This window comes from Orycteropus afer, unplaced genomic scaffold (assembly GCF_000298275.1).
Source record: "Orycteropus afer afer isolate SDZICR_OR568_19922 unplaced genomic scaffold, OryAfe1.0 scaffold00031, whole genome shotgun sequence".
NCBI classification, from domain to species: Eukaryota; Metazoa; Chordata; class Mammalia; order Tubulidentata; family Orycteropodidae; genus Orycteropus; species Orycteropus afer.
The window spans coordinates 14,766,006-14,783,164 of record NW_006921618.1 but is presented as its reverse complement, the minus strand read 5'-3'; the positions used below and the strand labels follow the sequence as shown (position 1 = coordinate 14,783,164).

The window sequence follows — 17,159 nt, the reverse complement described above, 5'->3', positions numbered from 1 at the left end:
GGTCCCAGTAGACTCAGTGGAGTGGCCCCCGGGAGAGAGGTGGGGGCAGAATTGGTGCCTGCCGGTCACGCCTGCTGTTCGGAAAGAGTCACCCACTGGCATCCCAGGAGAGGGGGTTAGAAGTTTTGAATTGTCAGCAACTGCTGCGCCAGCCGCTCTGAGCTCATCGCTGGAGGTGGGAGTGCAGGGGAGGGGGCGCGAAGCCGGCTCGCCCCGGCGGCGGAGCCCCTCCGCTCCACCCTCCTGCTCAGGCCTGTGTTTAGTCAGCACTTGGCTTCCCGAGGCCGGTGACTGACAGGCAGCCAGACGCCTGCCCTGAGAGAAGACAAAATGGTGGTATCGGGAACCGCCCTTACTTGGGAATTGGAGGGAAAGAATGTGGTTCTGGGAAGCAGAAGGCCTGAGCTTGAATTCTCGCTCTTGGGAGCTGTGACCTTGTGTAAGTGGCTTCACCCCTTTGGGCTGATCCTAAGAAGAATGAGCACTTACTGAGCGCCCACTACCTGCGAAAGACTGCATATACTTTATCTCAGTTGCATGAGGTAAGGGTCCTAGTTTCCCATTTGACAAAGCGGCAAACAGGTTCAGAGAGGTTATTTGAGTTTCCTAAGAGTGTAGCTGACTAGGAGCAGAGCCACGATTTGACTGTTTGTTTTTTCTCAACGCAGAGTTGAGAAATCCATGCTATTTCCACCATGCAGTTTAAACAGAGTCTCCATCTAGAAACATGGTCTTTAGTGCCATACAGGACATTTTGAAGGTTTGCAATTCTTGCCTACCCTACACCTTGGTGCCCAATTTTACGGTGCAGTTACAGGTGATGGTTTTTTTGCTCTTGAATCAGAGGATGTCGACGGAGGACCCAAATATCCAGTACCTTTAGAGCTGGAAGTGTGCCTATCTAGGGAACAAAGTGCTGGGGCTTCACACAGACACGCATGCATGTGCACACACACAAGCACAGACATGTATTCATGAAAGACACCTACACATGTGAATGGGCACATATGACCCCAGCCTGGGGACAGATGCACACGTGCACACGCTGCAGATCCCTGTCCTGTGCAAACAAGGACACCAGCCAGCACACTGTTAACAAGAACATCTCGCACAAAGTCCTCAGGAGCCATCCCTCCCTCCTCCCTGCCTCATCAGTGTCAGTTTCTCACTGCCCCCTCCTGGCCACCCAGTGGCCAGGGCACCCTGCTTACCAGGTAAGGCCTGTGTTGGGTATTGTCAGCTAGTTCCCTCCTAGATCATGAGTCTGGGAGCAGTCTCCTGTGCTCCCAGAGACTCACCTTCAACTCCAGGGAATATATGTGTCGGGGGGGGGGGGGGTTTCTGAAGTCCCTGGGTGGCCCGAATGGTTATGTACTTGGCTGTTAACTGAAAGGTTGGTTTGGATCCACCCAGAGGCTCCTCAGATAAAGCCTGGTGATCTGTTCGTGAATGATCACAGCCATCGAACACCCTACAGAGCACAGTTCTACTCAGACAGATGGGGTCAACCATGAGTTGGAATGGATGCCAGGTGGTTTCTGTTTTGTTATTAAGAAGGGGTTCAGAAGCTTGATGATACAAAACAAACCACAAATACCCTTCAATGCACAATGGAATGTCATGGTAGTATTGTCAATACCATAATAACAGGAGGGCAGGGAATACTTGGGGCAAGGACTCCTACACAGACATCCTCCCACCTCAGTAGGCAGCCACCCTTGTCATTCATTACCTAAGGAACTGGCACACATGTCCACCAGTGTGTACACATGCTCACTGTGCATATATATTTAAAGAGCAGATTCCTGGCTAAGAAGTCAGAGGGCAGGTCTTCGAGCCACTTTCTTGCTGTTATCTCTCTTCAGTTTTCTCATCTATACAATGAAGACTGGACTACAAGGATGTGTGAAGTCTCTTCATTCTGATGTCCCACCATCTTGGGAACTAGCACCCCTCTCCACTCGTGTGCTGAGTAAAGGACATCAATGAGCATGACCTCATGGACTCATCAGGACAGTCCTGGGGGAACTACCAAAACAATCTTTATCTTTATTTTACAGGTAAAGAAATAACACAGAGAGGCACAACAGTTTGCCCAAATTCACACAGCAAGTTGGCAGCAAACACATAGAAACCTGTTCTTTCCAGTGCCACAGGCTGCCTGCCAAACAGCAGGGATCCTGTGGGCTTGGTCCCAGAGCTGAGAAGACTGGAACTTTAGGGCTAAGCTCTGCCTTTTGTTTGGGAGACCCTATGACTGCTGACTGAGGGCTTAAGGGGAACCCAGAGAAGATCTCAGGACTAGGCATTGGCATGGAGGCTGGAAAAGGGCAACTTGAAATCTGGATGGGTCCCCGACCACCATCAATAGACTGAGGGGACTTCAAGCTTTGTTCTGAAAAACCAGAAGCAATCTAAAAGGGGTTCTCCCCAACCGGTGGGCACTTGGTAGCTTGGCCAACGGAGTGTACACATAATGGGTGTGTATGCATGCTGGAGTCCACGTGTATGCACTTATATGTATACATGTTCATGCATGCCTACAAGTACATTGAGGAGTACAAACATTCATAGGCAGTATGCAAGTGTGTATGTTTGCAAATCTGCATGTATGTGACTGCTTTTGTGTTTACATGAGTGTGCATGTTTGGATGTACATATATTAATGATGGTGTCTGCATATCTGGCAAGTGCATTTATGCACATGTTAGATTTTACTTGCACGCATGCTGGCATGAGTGTGTTTGGGGATGTGTAAATGTTCACATGCATTTGTGGGCAGAGGTGGGCTGCAACATGTCCACACACAACTGGTGAGTGTGTAAATGTGTGTGCAGGGGTAGCTTCATGTGACTGTGTACACATTGTAGGAGTCCCCTGCCAAGAGAGTATGACACCAGTGTTCCTCCAGCCCTGGTATAAGGATGCCTTGCCTGGCTGCAGCCATGCTGCTACCCACACTGGGCTCAGCACCCCCACCCCCACCACTGCACGCACACTATTCCCCAGACCTATCCTGCTTGGCCAATTTGCAGCCTCTAGCTCCCAGCTCCCGAGAAGGCCTGCAGCAAAGTCAAGGGGCTGGTGGCCAATTAGCGAGGGGGTTAATCAGGGTTCTGGGGACCCCTGGGGGGATGGGAAACCAAAAGCAGACACCAAGGTTGGCAGGAGAATGAGCTGCCTGTCAGGAAGCAAGAGGGGGTGGGGGACAGGCAGAGGAGGCTGAGGCAGCCTGTTGGTGCTGGAAATCAAGGGTGGACCTGTGCATTCATGGCTGCTGAGCACTGACTGCAGTGATGAGCATGTGCGAGTGTTGTACACTGTGTGTGAAAAGAGAGGTACTTGGATTCAGTCCTTGAATGTGCTCCTGCATGCAGATGTGTGCACATGAATATGTACACCGTCCGTACGCACATGTGCAGTTTTGTGTCTGTGTATGTACATGTGCAGTGGTGTGCACATGGGTCTGGGTATATACAAGCATGTCTGGATCTGTGTGCACATATGCATGTACAAGGATGTGTTAGTTATCTAATGCTACTAAAACAAATATCACAAATGGGTGGCTTAAACAAACCGAAGTGTATTTCTTCACAGTTTGTTGTTGTTGTTGTTATGTGCTCATAGTGACCCCTCCTTGGGTTTCCGAGGCAGTATCACTACGGAAGTAGGATTGCCCAACCTTTCTTCCAAGGAGTGGCTGGTGGGTTTGAACTGCCAGCCGTCTGGTGAGCAGGCAAGTGTCTTAGCCACTGTGCTACCAGAGCTTCACAGTTTAGGAAGCTAGAAGTCCAGGTTCGAGGTGCCAGCCCTACGGGGAAGGCTTGCTCTCTCTGTGGGCTCTGGAGAAGAGCCTTGTCTCTTAGACCTTCTGTCTCTGGGTGACCTTCATGTAGCTTGGCATCTATCTTCCCCCATCTCTGCTTCTCTAACTTGCTTGTTTAATCTCTTTCATATCTCAAAAGAAATAAATTTAAGACACACCCCACACTAATTCTGCCTCATTAACATAACAAAGACAACCCATTCCCAAATGGGATTATAATCACAGGCATAGAGGTTGGATTTACAACACATACTTTGGGGGAACACAATTCAATCCATAACAAAAAATTAGTCTGTGTCTCTGTGTATACATATGTGTGCAAGGGAATGTACACACAGTTGAGTATATGCTCTTACATGAAAATGCATATTAAGTTGCCACTGTCTGTGTACACATGTGCAGCGATATACCTATGTGCACAAGTGTGTGTGTATGAATGTGCAGATACACCTGGGTATACATGTATATCTGGATATGTACGTTTGTGTCTAAACAGAAGCCTAAACCCCCCCTGCATGTGTGTGTGTCCGTGTATGTGTGTGTGCACAGATGCCCGCGTGCATGCAGGTCTCAGCACGCAGGGAGCTGGGAGGTGCGGGCTGGTGGTCTCCAGGCTCCAGGAGAGAATCTGACAGACGAGCTTTGCTGCAGCCCCCAGCCCTGGGAGCCTGTTTTCCAGCCTGCGGAAGCTGTGAGCCCGTGAACTCATCTTATATTAATAGCTGCTGTCTCCTCACTTATTGCAGGGAGAGGCAGTTATGGCCCTGGCAAGGGCTCAGCACTCAGAGCTTCCCCTCCTCACCTACATAGGACCTAGGAAGAGGGGAAGGAGAGATGGGTCCCATCCCCATTCTAAGCTGACCTCTCAGGAAGGCAGAGCTCTCAGCCTCCTCCCACCTCAGGGAGCTCCCACCGGGCCTCCTGGGCTCACCCTTCTGGGCCTCTGCAGCTAGACAGAATTAGGCATGGGGGTTAGAAAGCTGGTTAAGGCGGAGAGGCTGGGAGGCTTGGTGGCTTGGTTTCCACCGCTTGTCCCCTGACCCCAAGTACATGCTTGCACTTGCACAGGTGCTGGATGCCGAGCAACCCCAGGCTGAACACTAAGGAGTCTGAGGCTGAAAGAGACAAAGAAGGCTTCACTTGGGAGGAAACTCAGTCCAGCCTTCAGGGGCTCTCAGTCTGAGGCAAAAGACAGGACCTTGCCCTCAGGGGCGCTCAGCCTGAAAGAGGAGACAAAGCCCAGCTCTCCTGAGTTCCCAGTCTGGGAAGGGAGTGGAGATCTTGTACTCAGGAGCCCCTAGTTCTGAGGAAAGAGAGACCGCCTCTCAGGGGCCCTCAGTTTGAGGAAGGAGACATCCCTTTCCTCAGGGACCCTCAGCTGGGAGGGGATATACACAGGCCCGCCTCCTGGGGCCACATTCTGAGGAGAGAGGCACGACTTCTCTGTAAATGTTCAGAGTCGCCCCGGTGGTGCATTTAAGCACTTGGCTGCTAACCAAAAGTTGGGTTCGAACCCACCCAGTGGCTCCATGGGAGCAAGATGTGGCAATCTGCTTCTGTAAAGATTGCAGCAAAGAACACCTGGTGAACAGTTCACTCTGTCACAGGGAGCACTGGGAGCTGGAAATTGACTGGACAGCACCTAACAACATTATTATTAAGGAATCCCTGGGTGGTACAAACAGTTAAGCACTCAAGTAGTAACTGAAAGGTTGGTGGTTCGAACCCACCCATAGATGCCTGGTTCTGTTGTACACAGGATTGCTATGAGTCACAGCCGACTTGACGGCACCTAATAACAACCACACACATAGATGTTTGGAGGGAAGGCCTAGACATGAGCTTCTAAAACGTCATAGATTTAATACTCTATGACGTGCAATTCTATTCTGCACACGTGAGGCTGCCAGCTGGTTTGTTTTTGTTTGTTTGGTTGGTTATTATTAAAAGCTCCCTGCGTGGTATAAGTGGTTTTCGGTAGACTACTAACTAACTAGGAGCTCTGGTAGCGTAGTGCCTAAAGCACTTGACTGCTAACCAGAAGGCTGGCAGTTCAAACCCACCAGCCACTCCTTGGAAGGAAGGTTGGGCAATCTACTTCCGTAGTGATATTGCCTCAGAAACCCAAGGAGGGTCGCTATGAGTTGGGTCCAACTCGACAGCAAGTAACAACACTTAACTAACTACCAAAGGTTGGCAGTTCAAACCCACCCAAGGGCACCATGGAAGACGGTTTGGCAATCTGTAGAGATTCCAGCCAATAAAACACTATGAAGCAGTTCTACCCTGTAACACGTGGGGTCGACATGAGTCAGAACCAACCTGATACCAACTTTTTTTTTTTTTTTAATTAAGGACTCCCTGGATAGTACAAACGGTTAAGCTCTGTTACTAACCGAAAAGTTGGCAATTCAAATCTACCCGGAGTTGCCTTAGAAGAAAAGCCTGGTGACTGACTTACAAAAAGTCACAGCCATTGAAAACCCTACAGAGTGCAGTGCTCTGAAACGCATGGGAACACCGTGAGTTGTAATTGACAGTAACTGTGGTTTTTGGAGGGTTTTTTTAATCATTAAGGAAACTGACATACTGACATGCTTTGGGCATATACCACATGAAAACACTTTTTGTACCCACAACTACATTTTGTGCCCCCATTTAACAGGAAGGAAACTGAGGCTCAGAGAGGTACACTGCACTGCTGAGTTTCCAAGGTAACTAGGGCCATGCTCTGTGGGAATCCAAGACTTGCTTACAGCCTCCTCAGCAGGATGAGTGTCAGGAGCTTTGCTCTTATTCTCATCCTCAATGGGTAGTGGGACCCTTGTCAGGCAGTGCCCAGGAGTGAGCCCTTCAGAGTGCATGCCCTCACATCAAGAACTGGCATCCTGGAGTGGTCACCTGCCAGCCACACTCCATCCTGGGTCTCCAGCCCCCAGATCTGGCTTAACTCTCCTCTCCAGGGTCTCCCTCAGCAGGACCCGTTCCACCCCTACATACACACATGGAAACATGTTTATCACAAAATCATCTTTTATTGAGGGCTAGGTTGGGGATAGGAATAGGGAATGCACTGGGGGCCATACCCCGGTTGGCAGAGGGATCGGGTGTCGGTTCACACCCCACCTCCTCTAGGGCACCGCAGGGTGAGGCCCGACCCCCAGGCCATGGCTGTGGCGCTGGATGCCAGGCTGCAGTGGAGTTGAGGATCCCGGCTGCCTGGCCGGGCTGCAGTTTCCCCAAATGGCCACCAGAGGGCAGCCGGCCCCAGCGCAGAGGAATTCTCGGTTGCTCAGGTGATGGCTTCTTAAAAAAATAAAAAAACCAGAGGCTGGTGTGTTCCCCCAGCAAACCCGAGGGGGCGGGCTCCGGGGAGAAGGCTCTGGTTTATATGATCTCTTCAATAAAAAATAAGCAAAAATAATAACAAAATACGTGGTTTCTCTTTCTCCCTTTCCCCCTTTTAGGGACTGAGGTCAGAAATGGGGATGTGGGGATTGGGGGTACCCTGGTATGGCCCGGATTTCAAGGAATGGGTCTCCTTTTTCTCCTTTCCACCCATAAATAAATTCATAAATAAATAAATAAATCATAAATAGATACTCTCTTTGTCTGTGCACATATATATAAATCTTTCTTTTTCTTATCTAGGCAACTGAGTGACTAACCTCTCTGACTTTCCAGCTCAGAAATGCAAAAGTAAAGTGACATGGTCAAGGTCAAGATTGGGAGAGGGGGAAGATCAGGAACTTGGAATGGCACTGTAAAACACCCAGCATTGTGCATCTCCAAGCCAGCTGAGCTGTGGAACTTCTGAGGCAAACCCTGACTACCTGAACATTCTAGAACCATGGCACCAGCTGGGCCCCACAGGGTTCTGAACAAAATCTGGAAACACCCAATGTCCTAGAACTCCAGAACCAGCTGGGTCTTGGGGGTGTGAATTGGGGGTTTGGAACAAAGCCCTGGAGGACCTAACATTCTGGAATTCTATAAAGATCAGGGCTTAAGGGTCACCAGGATGCGACTAGACGTCACTGGGGGAGCGGGACCTGAAGGGTATCTTGGAAGAGGAACAGCAGCAGCAGACAGCCCACAGCACCTTCTGCACATCCTGGTTGCGGAAGGCGTAGATGATGGGGTTGATCATGGAGTTGTAGGTGGCGGGGAGCAAGGTGAGATAGGTGTAGAGGGGTGGTGAGTGAGCATCACCCAGCAGGCAGTAGACAGTGAAGGGCAGCCAGCAGGCTGCAAAGGCGCCAAGCACCACAGCCAGTGTGGCAATGCCCTTGCGGGTGGCCACGTAGTGGGAAGCGGGGAGCAGGTGTCGCTGGAGGGCAATCTGCTGGGCATGATGGCAGACGATGCGGCAGATCTGGGCATAGAGCTGCAGCATGATGCCAAACACCATGAAGAAGGCCACAGCCAAGACCACCAGATGGTTCTTGGAGAGTGGACGCACCACACCACACGTGGCTGGGGCACCCAGGCAGTTCCAGGCCAGCACTGGCAGCAGCCCCAGGCCCATGGCACCCCCCCACACTAGGGCCAACATCACATAGGTCCGTGTCACTGTTGTTTCCGAGTAGTAGGTGAGGGCATTGTACAGAGACAGGTAGCGATCGACGGTGATGGCCAATAGGCTGCCAATGCTGGCAGTGAAGGCCATGGCCAGCATGCCAACCAGCACCAGGCTCATTTCCACTGAGCCAATGCAGAAGACAGCTGCAAAGTGTAGGACAAGGCCCAGGCCTGCCAGCAGGTCTGCCACGGCCAGGCTGCCCACCAGCAGGAACATGGGCGCACGGAAGGCGGGAGTGCCTACGATGATGGCCACCACCAGTGCATTCTCACAGGACACGAGGGTACCTGAGATACACAGTACAACATCCCAGGCCGTGGGCGAGGACAGAGGAGCACCTGGGCCTGGGGGCCCCTCCACTGAGCCCACACTGCTCACATTCACATTGCCTGGGCCAGCTGAGAGCCAAGCCAGGGGGCTGCCTGCACCCCACATCCTGGTACCTGCAGGAGAAAGGCCCTATGAGAGGCAGGCAAGGTTAGGAACTGGGTGCAGGGGCCTGGAGGGGGTGTGGTGCCCCTCAGAATACCTCGTGGGAGTCTCTCCTCAGCACAGCTGGGTTCTTGTCCCATTCATGCCCCGGGCTTCTTCCAGGACACCTTTGTCCTATCCAGTGCCCCAGGCTTCTAAGCAGGGGTCTCCTCCTGGGGGGGGGGGGGTGGAGAGGTGGTGATGGTCCCCTGTCCTGGGTCTCTTCACTCCCTTCTGACTCCCTTGATCCTGCAGGCCTCTTTCACTAGCTGTTCTTCACATGGGTGACCAGAGAACCAGATGAGGGGCTACCTTAAGTGGAGAGGGGCTTGTAGGATCCAGGGGATACCCAGAAAGGCCCACAACTGGGGGAGGGGAACACATCGGAAACTGAGGACAGCTCTGCTCTCCCAATGGATGACGCTCTGTTTCTGAAGCTCACCAAAGCCTGAGCCCTCAAGATCATCAGTACTGTCAGCTCCAGGCTCCACCCACCAGGAAATGCGTGAGAAGGTCCAGCCAGGCCCCACCCCACTTTCCCCAAACTCCCGGAGTAACACCACCTGGGAAATCAACCCCCCCCCCACTCGCCCAGACTTCTGTCCCCGTTGGACCCTCTTCATGACTGAACCACTAGGTACCTCAACAGACACCCCCTGCTGGAAGGCTGGATCCCAGTCAGACCCCTCCTTCTGCCTGGACACCTGGATCTTGGGCCTGACTCCGCCTCCAGCCTGGATGGTTAGATCCCTAAGTCAGACACCGCCTCCTGCTCGGACGCCTGGGTCCCTACTCCTGACACCTCCCTCCGACCTAAGGATCCCTGAAGAAGTCACCCAAACGACAGTTCTCAGTATCCGGACACTTGGACTCCCACCTGCTCACCCAGAACTAGGATTTCAGCTCCGACCTCCGACCCTGGCCTGGCTCTGGAAACCTCGCGCCCAGCGCCCCAACATCCTACTTGCCCTCTCGGACGCCTGCATCCCGCGGCAAGGCCCGCTACTCACTGCTAGGGACCGCCAGGAAGCTCCACTCGGGTCCGGGCGGCGCGGGTTGTGAGCGGACCCCGAGAAGACCCCGCAGCCGCGGGAGAAGTGGCGTGAGTCACTCCGCCCCGCCCCGCCCCCGGCACCGGCTCGGTGACGTCAGCCTCCCGACTGGCCAATAGGCACGGTGCGCTGGGACGCAACAAACGTCGCGCGGCATAGTAATGAGGCTTCGCACCGCCCGCTCCCCCATTCATAAAAAGCAACCGTGGCCGCGGCCCCGCCCCCTCCCGAGTCGGCCCGCGCTGTCCTTGACGCGGCGCCCTCTGTGGGCCAGGGGTTCCGGGGACGGAGGTGGGCGAGCCTTGGAGAAGTCTCAGGGAAACTGCGGTGGATGTATGCGGGAAATGGAGAGAGAATTGAGATAGGCTACGGGGTGATAGAACCATTGAGTGACAGAGACAGGCTGACGGAACCAGGTGACGGAGAATAGGCGTCCCTGGTGAGGATGACGGGACTGGAGAAAAGGTGGGGCCCTGAATTGACAGTGACAGGAGCACGAGGAAGCAGGGAGGTGGGTGGCAGTGACGGTATGAACATGGTGACAGGATCTTGGGGGATGGTGGCTGTGGGAGGCTGACGGTGGAGGAGGCCCCCAAGGCGATCTTAGAGATGTCAGTGTGACTCTGGCATGGTGGCTTCAGGAATCCCAAGGTGGCAGTGACAGGAAGATGGATTGTCCAAGTGAGGAGACTTCAGGTCACCATGACCCTGTCAGAAGTCCTGAGGTCCTGAGGTGATAAAGCTACATGATGAAGGTGGTGGGGTCCTGGAGCAAGGATACAGGTGACTGTGGTGAGTGGGCCCCAGGGTAAGGGAGACAAGGTGAGGGGTCTGGACTGACAGTGGCCAGGCAGGCAAGCTGCTGCCAGGTAGGTCCTCGTGATTCTGGTGCTAGGATAAGGAGCTGGTGACATCACTCATGTCAGCCCAATAGCGCCCTCACAGCACGAGAAGAGTGGGATGGGCAAGATTTCAAACCCTGAATTATTTATTTAAAGATCTGGAAGGGGGGGCACTTCCCTGAAACAGCGAAAGATGGGGAACCGGGAAGAACTTGGAAGCAGCAGACAGGCCACTCAGTCTGCAGGGCAGGCCCCACTTTGTCTCCCATTTTAGGATTGAGAGAGGGGTGGAGAAAGAGCTCCCTTTTCCTCAACCCTGCCTATCCTTAATCCTAGGGAACCAATCCTGCAGACTTCTCCAGATGTGACAGATGTGGCCAGGCCTAGAGGAAGAGGGGCTGATTGCTCCTTCTCCCTGTCTCCAGCTTTGATCCTCCGTGGAGCTATCCAGGCCTGTTTAGATGGGGGTGGGGAGCAGGGATCGGGTTAGGGCTTGGGGAAACCAAACTCACTGCTATCAATGACTCATAGCAATCCCCTTTCTGTTTCCGAGGCAGTAAATCTTTATGGAAGTAGATTGCCCAATCTTGCTTCTGCAGAGTGGCTGGTGGGTTTGAACTGCCAGCCCTCTGGTTAGCAGTCAAATGCTTTAGGCACTAGATCACCAGACCTCCTTCTGGAGGAAACCCGAGGGGCCCAAACTCCAAACATCACTTCTTCCACATCACAGTATAACTGCCACTCCCACAATCAGGGTCCCTTGTGCCCATATGGGGCTTGGGTATGAGGCAAGGTGTAGAAGGTGACAGGCCAGGTGGAGGGGAACTTGGGAAGAGGAGAGGGTCAGAGTGAGAGAAGCAGAGAGTAAGTGCCTGGGGGGTAGGGGAGAAGGGAGGAGAGTGCAGGGGAGTCTGCCATTGAAGGCCCAGCTGTGGGCTAGGGGATTCCTGCTCCTGGGACTTTGCACTGGCTGTTCGCTCTGCCTAGAACTCCTTCACTTTATTCAGATGCGAAGCTATCACTGCCAGCCAGGTCTCTCGTCCCCACAGAGGAAAGTGGAGCCCTTCATCTTCATCTCCTGTCATCCCCATACCCTCTGTCCCTACAGCCTTGCTTTCTCCCCCACCACTGACACTCCCTCTGATTCTTCCTACCTACCAGGTGCCAGGAGCTCTGGTAGCATAGTGCCTAAGGCACTTGACTGCTCACCAGAAGGCTGGCAGTTCAAAGCCAGCAGCAACTCCTCAGAAGGAAGGTTGGGCAATCTACTTCTGTAGTGATACTGCCTCGGAAACCCAAGGAGGGGTCTCTATGAGGTGGGTCCGACTCTATGGCACATAACAACAACAATAACAACCAGGTGCCAAACCAGAGCCCAGTGCTTATAACAACCCTGCAAAGGTAGGGACAATATCCCTACTTCATAGCCAAGAGACTTGACACAAGTCACACAATAAATGGGATATCTGAATCCAAGTTCGTCTGTAACCACGCCCAGTATACCTTCCATCGTAGCCCAGATGTCACCCTCTCATTGAACGGATTGGGGGGTGAAGTTGGACAGTGGCTGACAATACCAGCAGTTCCCAAAGTGGCCACCAGATGGCTGTGAGTACTCACTTCCAGGTGAACCTTCTTTCCTTAACTCTTTCAGTAATCTGGGGCATTCCTTGCACCTAGGCTCTGAAGGAGCTCTGGTAGCATAGTGGCTAAGACACTTGCCTGCTAACCAGACAGCTGGTGGTGCAAACCCACCAGCCACTCCTCGACGCATAACAACAACAACAGGCTCTGAAGGGAGAGCGAGAGAAAGAGAGAGTGTGTGACAAGACAGATCACCTCCACCCATAAGCCCCTTGTCCAAGCCCCAAGAGTTGGTGCATACATTCTTAGCACAGACCCATTCAGCCAATATTCATTAATGGTTCTTCTGGGCCTTGGCTTGGGTGGGTGTGAGGGACAGAGAGCTTATCTAACCATTTTCTTGCATTTTCAACATTCAATAAATATTTAATGAGCATCTCATATTTTTCAGGCACGATTCTGGACCCAAGGAATTGATACAGCAATGAACAAACTTGCCTTCTTTATGGAGTTTCCGTTCTTATGGGGAGAGATGGACAATCTACAAATAGATGCTTCACATGATATTAAGTAAAGAGCCACTGAGGCTCTTACAGACCAGTGGGGTAGGTAGACAAACATGTACACAACAATCACAACACAGGACAGTATGGTTACTTAATAAACATCTGCTTAGACCTTACCACCTACAGGGCATTAAGCAGTGAAGAACATAGCTTCTGTCTTCATGGAGCTTACTGCCTAGCGGGGTACACAGACAATAGATGAGGGACAAATGAATAATTAATTACATATTGGATACCTGCTCTGAAGGGAAAAGCAGGTGTTGTGATGTAGAATAAGTGGAAGAGCTCTTTCCAGTAGGAGAGGTTGTTGAGCTGGTCACTTGAAGAGAGAAGAGAAGAGTTTCAAGGAGGGGCACAGCAAGAGCAAAGCTCCTGAGAAGAGACTGAGGTGGGTATCTCTGAGGAATAGAGATGAGGCTAGTGCGTCTGGAACCTAATGAGCAGAGGAAAGAAGTAGGAGTTGAGCTCAGAAAGATGGGCAAGGGGAAGGTCATGTAGGGGCTTGTAAGTCATGGTGAGAAGTGAGATGAGAGCCACTGGAGGGTTTAAGCAGAGGAGTGATGATCTGAGGAACCCCTGGGTGGCACTAATGGTGGTCTGCATCCACCCAGAAGCACCTTGGAAGAAAGGCCTGGCAATCTACTTCCAGTGAGTCAGCAATTGGAAACGTGATGGTGCACCATTCCACTCTGACATGCATGGGGTCACCATGAGTTGGAATGGACTCAAAAGCAACTGGAATGTGTGTGTGTGTGCATGTGTGTGTGTGTGATCTGACTTAAGTTTTCAAAGGATCACTCTGAATGCTGAATAGAGAACAGACTGGACAGAAATATGTATGTGTGTGGGTGTGGGGGGGGGATTGTCAGAAGCAGGATCCCTAGTAGGAGTCACTGCAGTCATCCAAGTAAAAGATGGTGAGGGGTGAGGCTAGGATGTGGAGAAGCAGATGGAGCCTGATCCATGGTAGGGCAAATGCTCAGACATGCTACAGCACCTCAGCTTTGCTGAGAAAGTCACAGAGGACTTCCTGCAGGAGGTGGCCTTGAAGGATTAGTTTAGGAGCGGAAGAGGACTTCAGCAGAGAGACAGCTATAATAAAGACAAAGAGGTATGGAAGAGAAAAAGAGGGGGAGCTGTTCTAGTTTTTAGAGGGTAGCAAGACTGCTAACCAGGAGGCTGGAGGTTCAAACCCACCTGCCACTCCTCAGAAGGAAGGTTGGGCAATCTACTTCTGTAGTGATAGTGCCTCAGAAACCCAAGGAGGGGTTGCTATGAGTCGGGTCCGACTCGATGGCACATAACAACAACAACAACAACAAGGTGCCAGAAATTGAAGGGTTCAAGAGGCCAAGCCATTGTTGAGAAGTTGTTAACTGGAAGAGACATGATCAAATCCAAGGTTTCAGGAGAACCCTGTACTTTGAGGGCTTGCTGAGGGGCCTGGAGGCTAGGAGGCAGTGAGGCCAGGAGAGGGAGGGTGAAGGAACATGTAGAAGCAGAAGCTGAAAGATTTTAATCTGGGGACTGAGACAGAGGGAGTGAGAATGGGACCACGGCTGACCTGGGCGACGGGGATGGGGTGGAGGCTTGTTGGTGCTTCCCTGTGGGGGGGAGGGGTTGATCAGTTTCAGAAGTCTGAGGGACACCCCCATGGAGGTACCCAGGAAGCAGATGGACTGTCTTAGTTCTCTCCAAAAAAACTCTACCATCAAGTTGATTACAACCCACAGAGACCCCCATTTGGTTTCCAAGGCTGTAAATCTTTATGGAAGCAGACTGCCTCCTCTTTCTTCCACACAGTGTGGCTGGTGGGTTCTAACCACCAGACTTGGTTAGCAGCCAAATGCCTTAACCGGGACACTACCAGAGCTCCTTGTCTTAGTTCTCTAGTGCTGCTATAACAGAAACACCACAAATAGGTGGCTTTAACAAACAGAAATTTCTTCTCTTATAGTTTGTTGTTGTTGTTGTTATGTGCCGTCAAGACCTGACTCATAGCGACCCCTCCTTGGGTTTCCGAGGCAGTATCACTACAGAAGTAGATTGCCCAACCTTCCTTCCAAGGAGTGGCTGCTGGGTTTGAACAAACAGCCTTCTGGTTAGCAGTCAAGTGCCTTAGGCACTACGCTACCAGAGCTCCTCTCTTACAGTTTAGAAGTCCAGATTCAGAGTACCAGCTCTAGGGGAAGATGAGTCGGGAAGTCGGAGTTCAGAGTGCCACCTCTAGGGGGCTCTCTCTCTCTCTCTCCATGTGTCTCTTGTTCCTAGGAGGATCCCAGTGCAGAGACCCTGGGTCCAAAGAATACCCCTCACTTCTGGCTCCTCTTCCTTGGTGGTAGTAGGTCCCCACTCTGCTCACTTCTATCTCCTTTATCTTTTGTAAGATAGAAGGTATTGCAGGCCACACCCAGGGAAGCTCCCCTTACATGGATCAGGGCTGTGATGGGACTAAGGGTGTTGCAACCCACCTTTAACCCTAATCCTTTTACACATGATAGGCTTATCACACCATGGGGTATCATTTCTTATCTGCCACATTACATCATTACATAACTTCTAAACCACTGAGAATCATGGCCTAGCCAAGTTGACACAAATTTTGGGGAGACACAATTCTATCCTTGACATGGACTCACAGAAGGGCCAGCAGAGTAGAGAATGACCTCTGGCCTCAGTGCTGAACTCCCTGGCACACCACGTTATAACTGTGTGTGCCCAGACAGGTGATATCAGTTTTCAAGTCTGCAAACTGGAGAGGACAAACCCGTGCTGGGAGGGTGCTTGCAGACATCAGATGAAATGTAGCAAATAACAGACTGTATCTGTCACATAGGAAGGTGTCGGTAACTGTCAACTATTTATTGGAGCAATCTACTTCTGTAAAGATTTACAGCCTTGGAAACCCAGTGGGGGTTTCTGTAAGTCAGAATTGACTCGATGGCAGTGAGTTTGGTTTATTTATTTATCAGTTACAGGTGTGGCATGGGGTGAACTAACTGTGCTGGAGATGGAGATGTGGCTTTCAAATGGAAACTGATGATAAGAGAAATGACCAATATGGTCCAGGAGAATGTAGAATAAGACTCAGGATTGCACTGGAGCACCAGCAATGAAAAGGGGGGGAGGAGGAGGGGGGGAGAGAAAAGAGGGGGGAGAAGGAGGACAGGAAAGGAGGCAGAGGAGAGACGGGGAGAACGGAGAGGAAGAGAAAGGGATCAGTGCAGGAGATCCTGGATAGAGTGGGAGAACAGTGTGGAACAAAACTCAAAACCACGAGAAAATGACCAGGTTTACTGGTTTGATAGAGGCTGGTGGAACCCCTGAGACTATGGCCCCTAGCCACCTTTCAGGCCTGGAATTGAACTCACTCCCGTGGCTTCCAGGCAAACAATAGATAGGTATATGGGGTGAACATTTACATCAGGTAGATAGATACACTCCTTGGAGCAATCAGTCATGGGAGAACAGAAGGGCAGTGTTTGCACAGTGAGACAGCTGGGGGGGGGGCAAGAGTGCATGGGAGGGAAGGATTCAGGGAAGAGGTAACTACAGGGAGGAAGTGGGAAGAGAGCTGTTACCTTGTGGGAAATTGCAGCCAATGTCATGAGATAAAATGTGTGTGAACTGCTGTAAGGAAAATGAATTTGCTCTATAAACTTTCACCCAATCACAATATTTAAAAAAAAAAAAAAAAGGAAAGAAAGGAGAGGACAAGGAGGCAGCACATTCTAAGGACCATGAAAAATGACTACAGGAGAACTCGAAGGGGCATCAGTCATGGTGGCCCTGGGGAGGCTGCAGAAAGGCCCAGTTGAGCTAGTGATAGTGTGACTTGACCAGAGAGTGTGGTGGGCACAGGACAGAGGGAGGGGTGTGGGGCAGAAGGGAGGAGAGTGCAAGGGTGAGAAGCAAGACTGAGAGGGAGCTGAGGCTGAGCAGCTCACCCAGAGGCAAGGGCTCAACTGAGGCCTGTCCCAGCAGTCCTGAGGCTTGGCTGGAGGGTGCAACCTAGAAGGCCGGCCTGCACTGAGACAGTCATGTTTGAACCTCACTTCAAATCCAGGTTTTGCTACTAACTTGCTCTGTAAACTCGACTCGTCACTCACCTTGTCAGAGCCTGTTTCCTCACCTGTGAGAAAGGAATAATAGTTGCTACTCAGCAGAATTAGCGTGAAGCTGCCCCTTGCGGGGATCCAGTCCCCAAGTCTAGTTCTCGCCTCCGCCCCTTCTTCC

At 51.7% G+C, this 17,159-nt stretch overlaps 1 protein-coding gene across 1 annotated transcript; it reads right to left on the bottom strand.

The window, feature by feature from the left end:
- Positions 1–7,853: 7,853 nt before the first annotated feature.
- Positions 7,854–8,843, bottom strand: GPR3 (G protein-coupled receptor 3). Its single transcript, XM_007935798.2, has one exon. The coding sequence runs from the start codon at positions 8,841–8,843 to the stop codon at positions 7,854–7,856; it is 990 nt and encodes a 329-aa protein (XP_007933989.1).
- Positions 8,844–17,159: the final 8,316 nt, after the last annotated feature.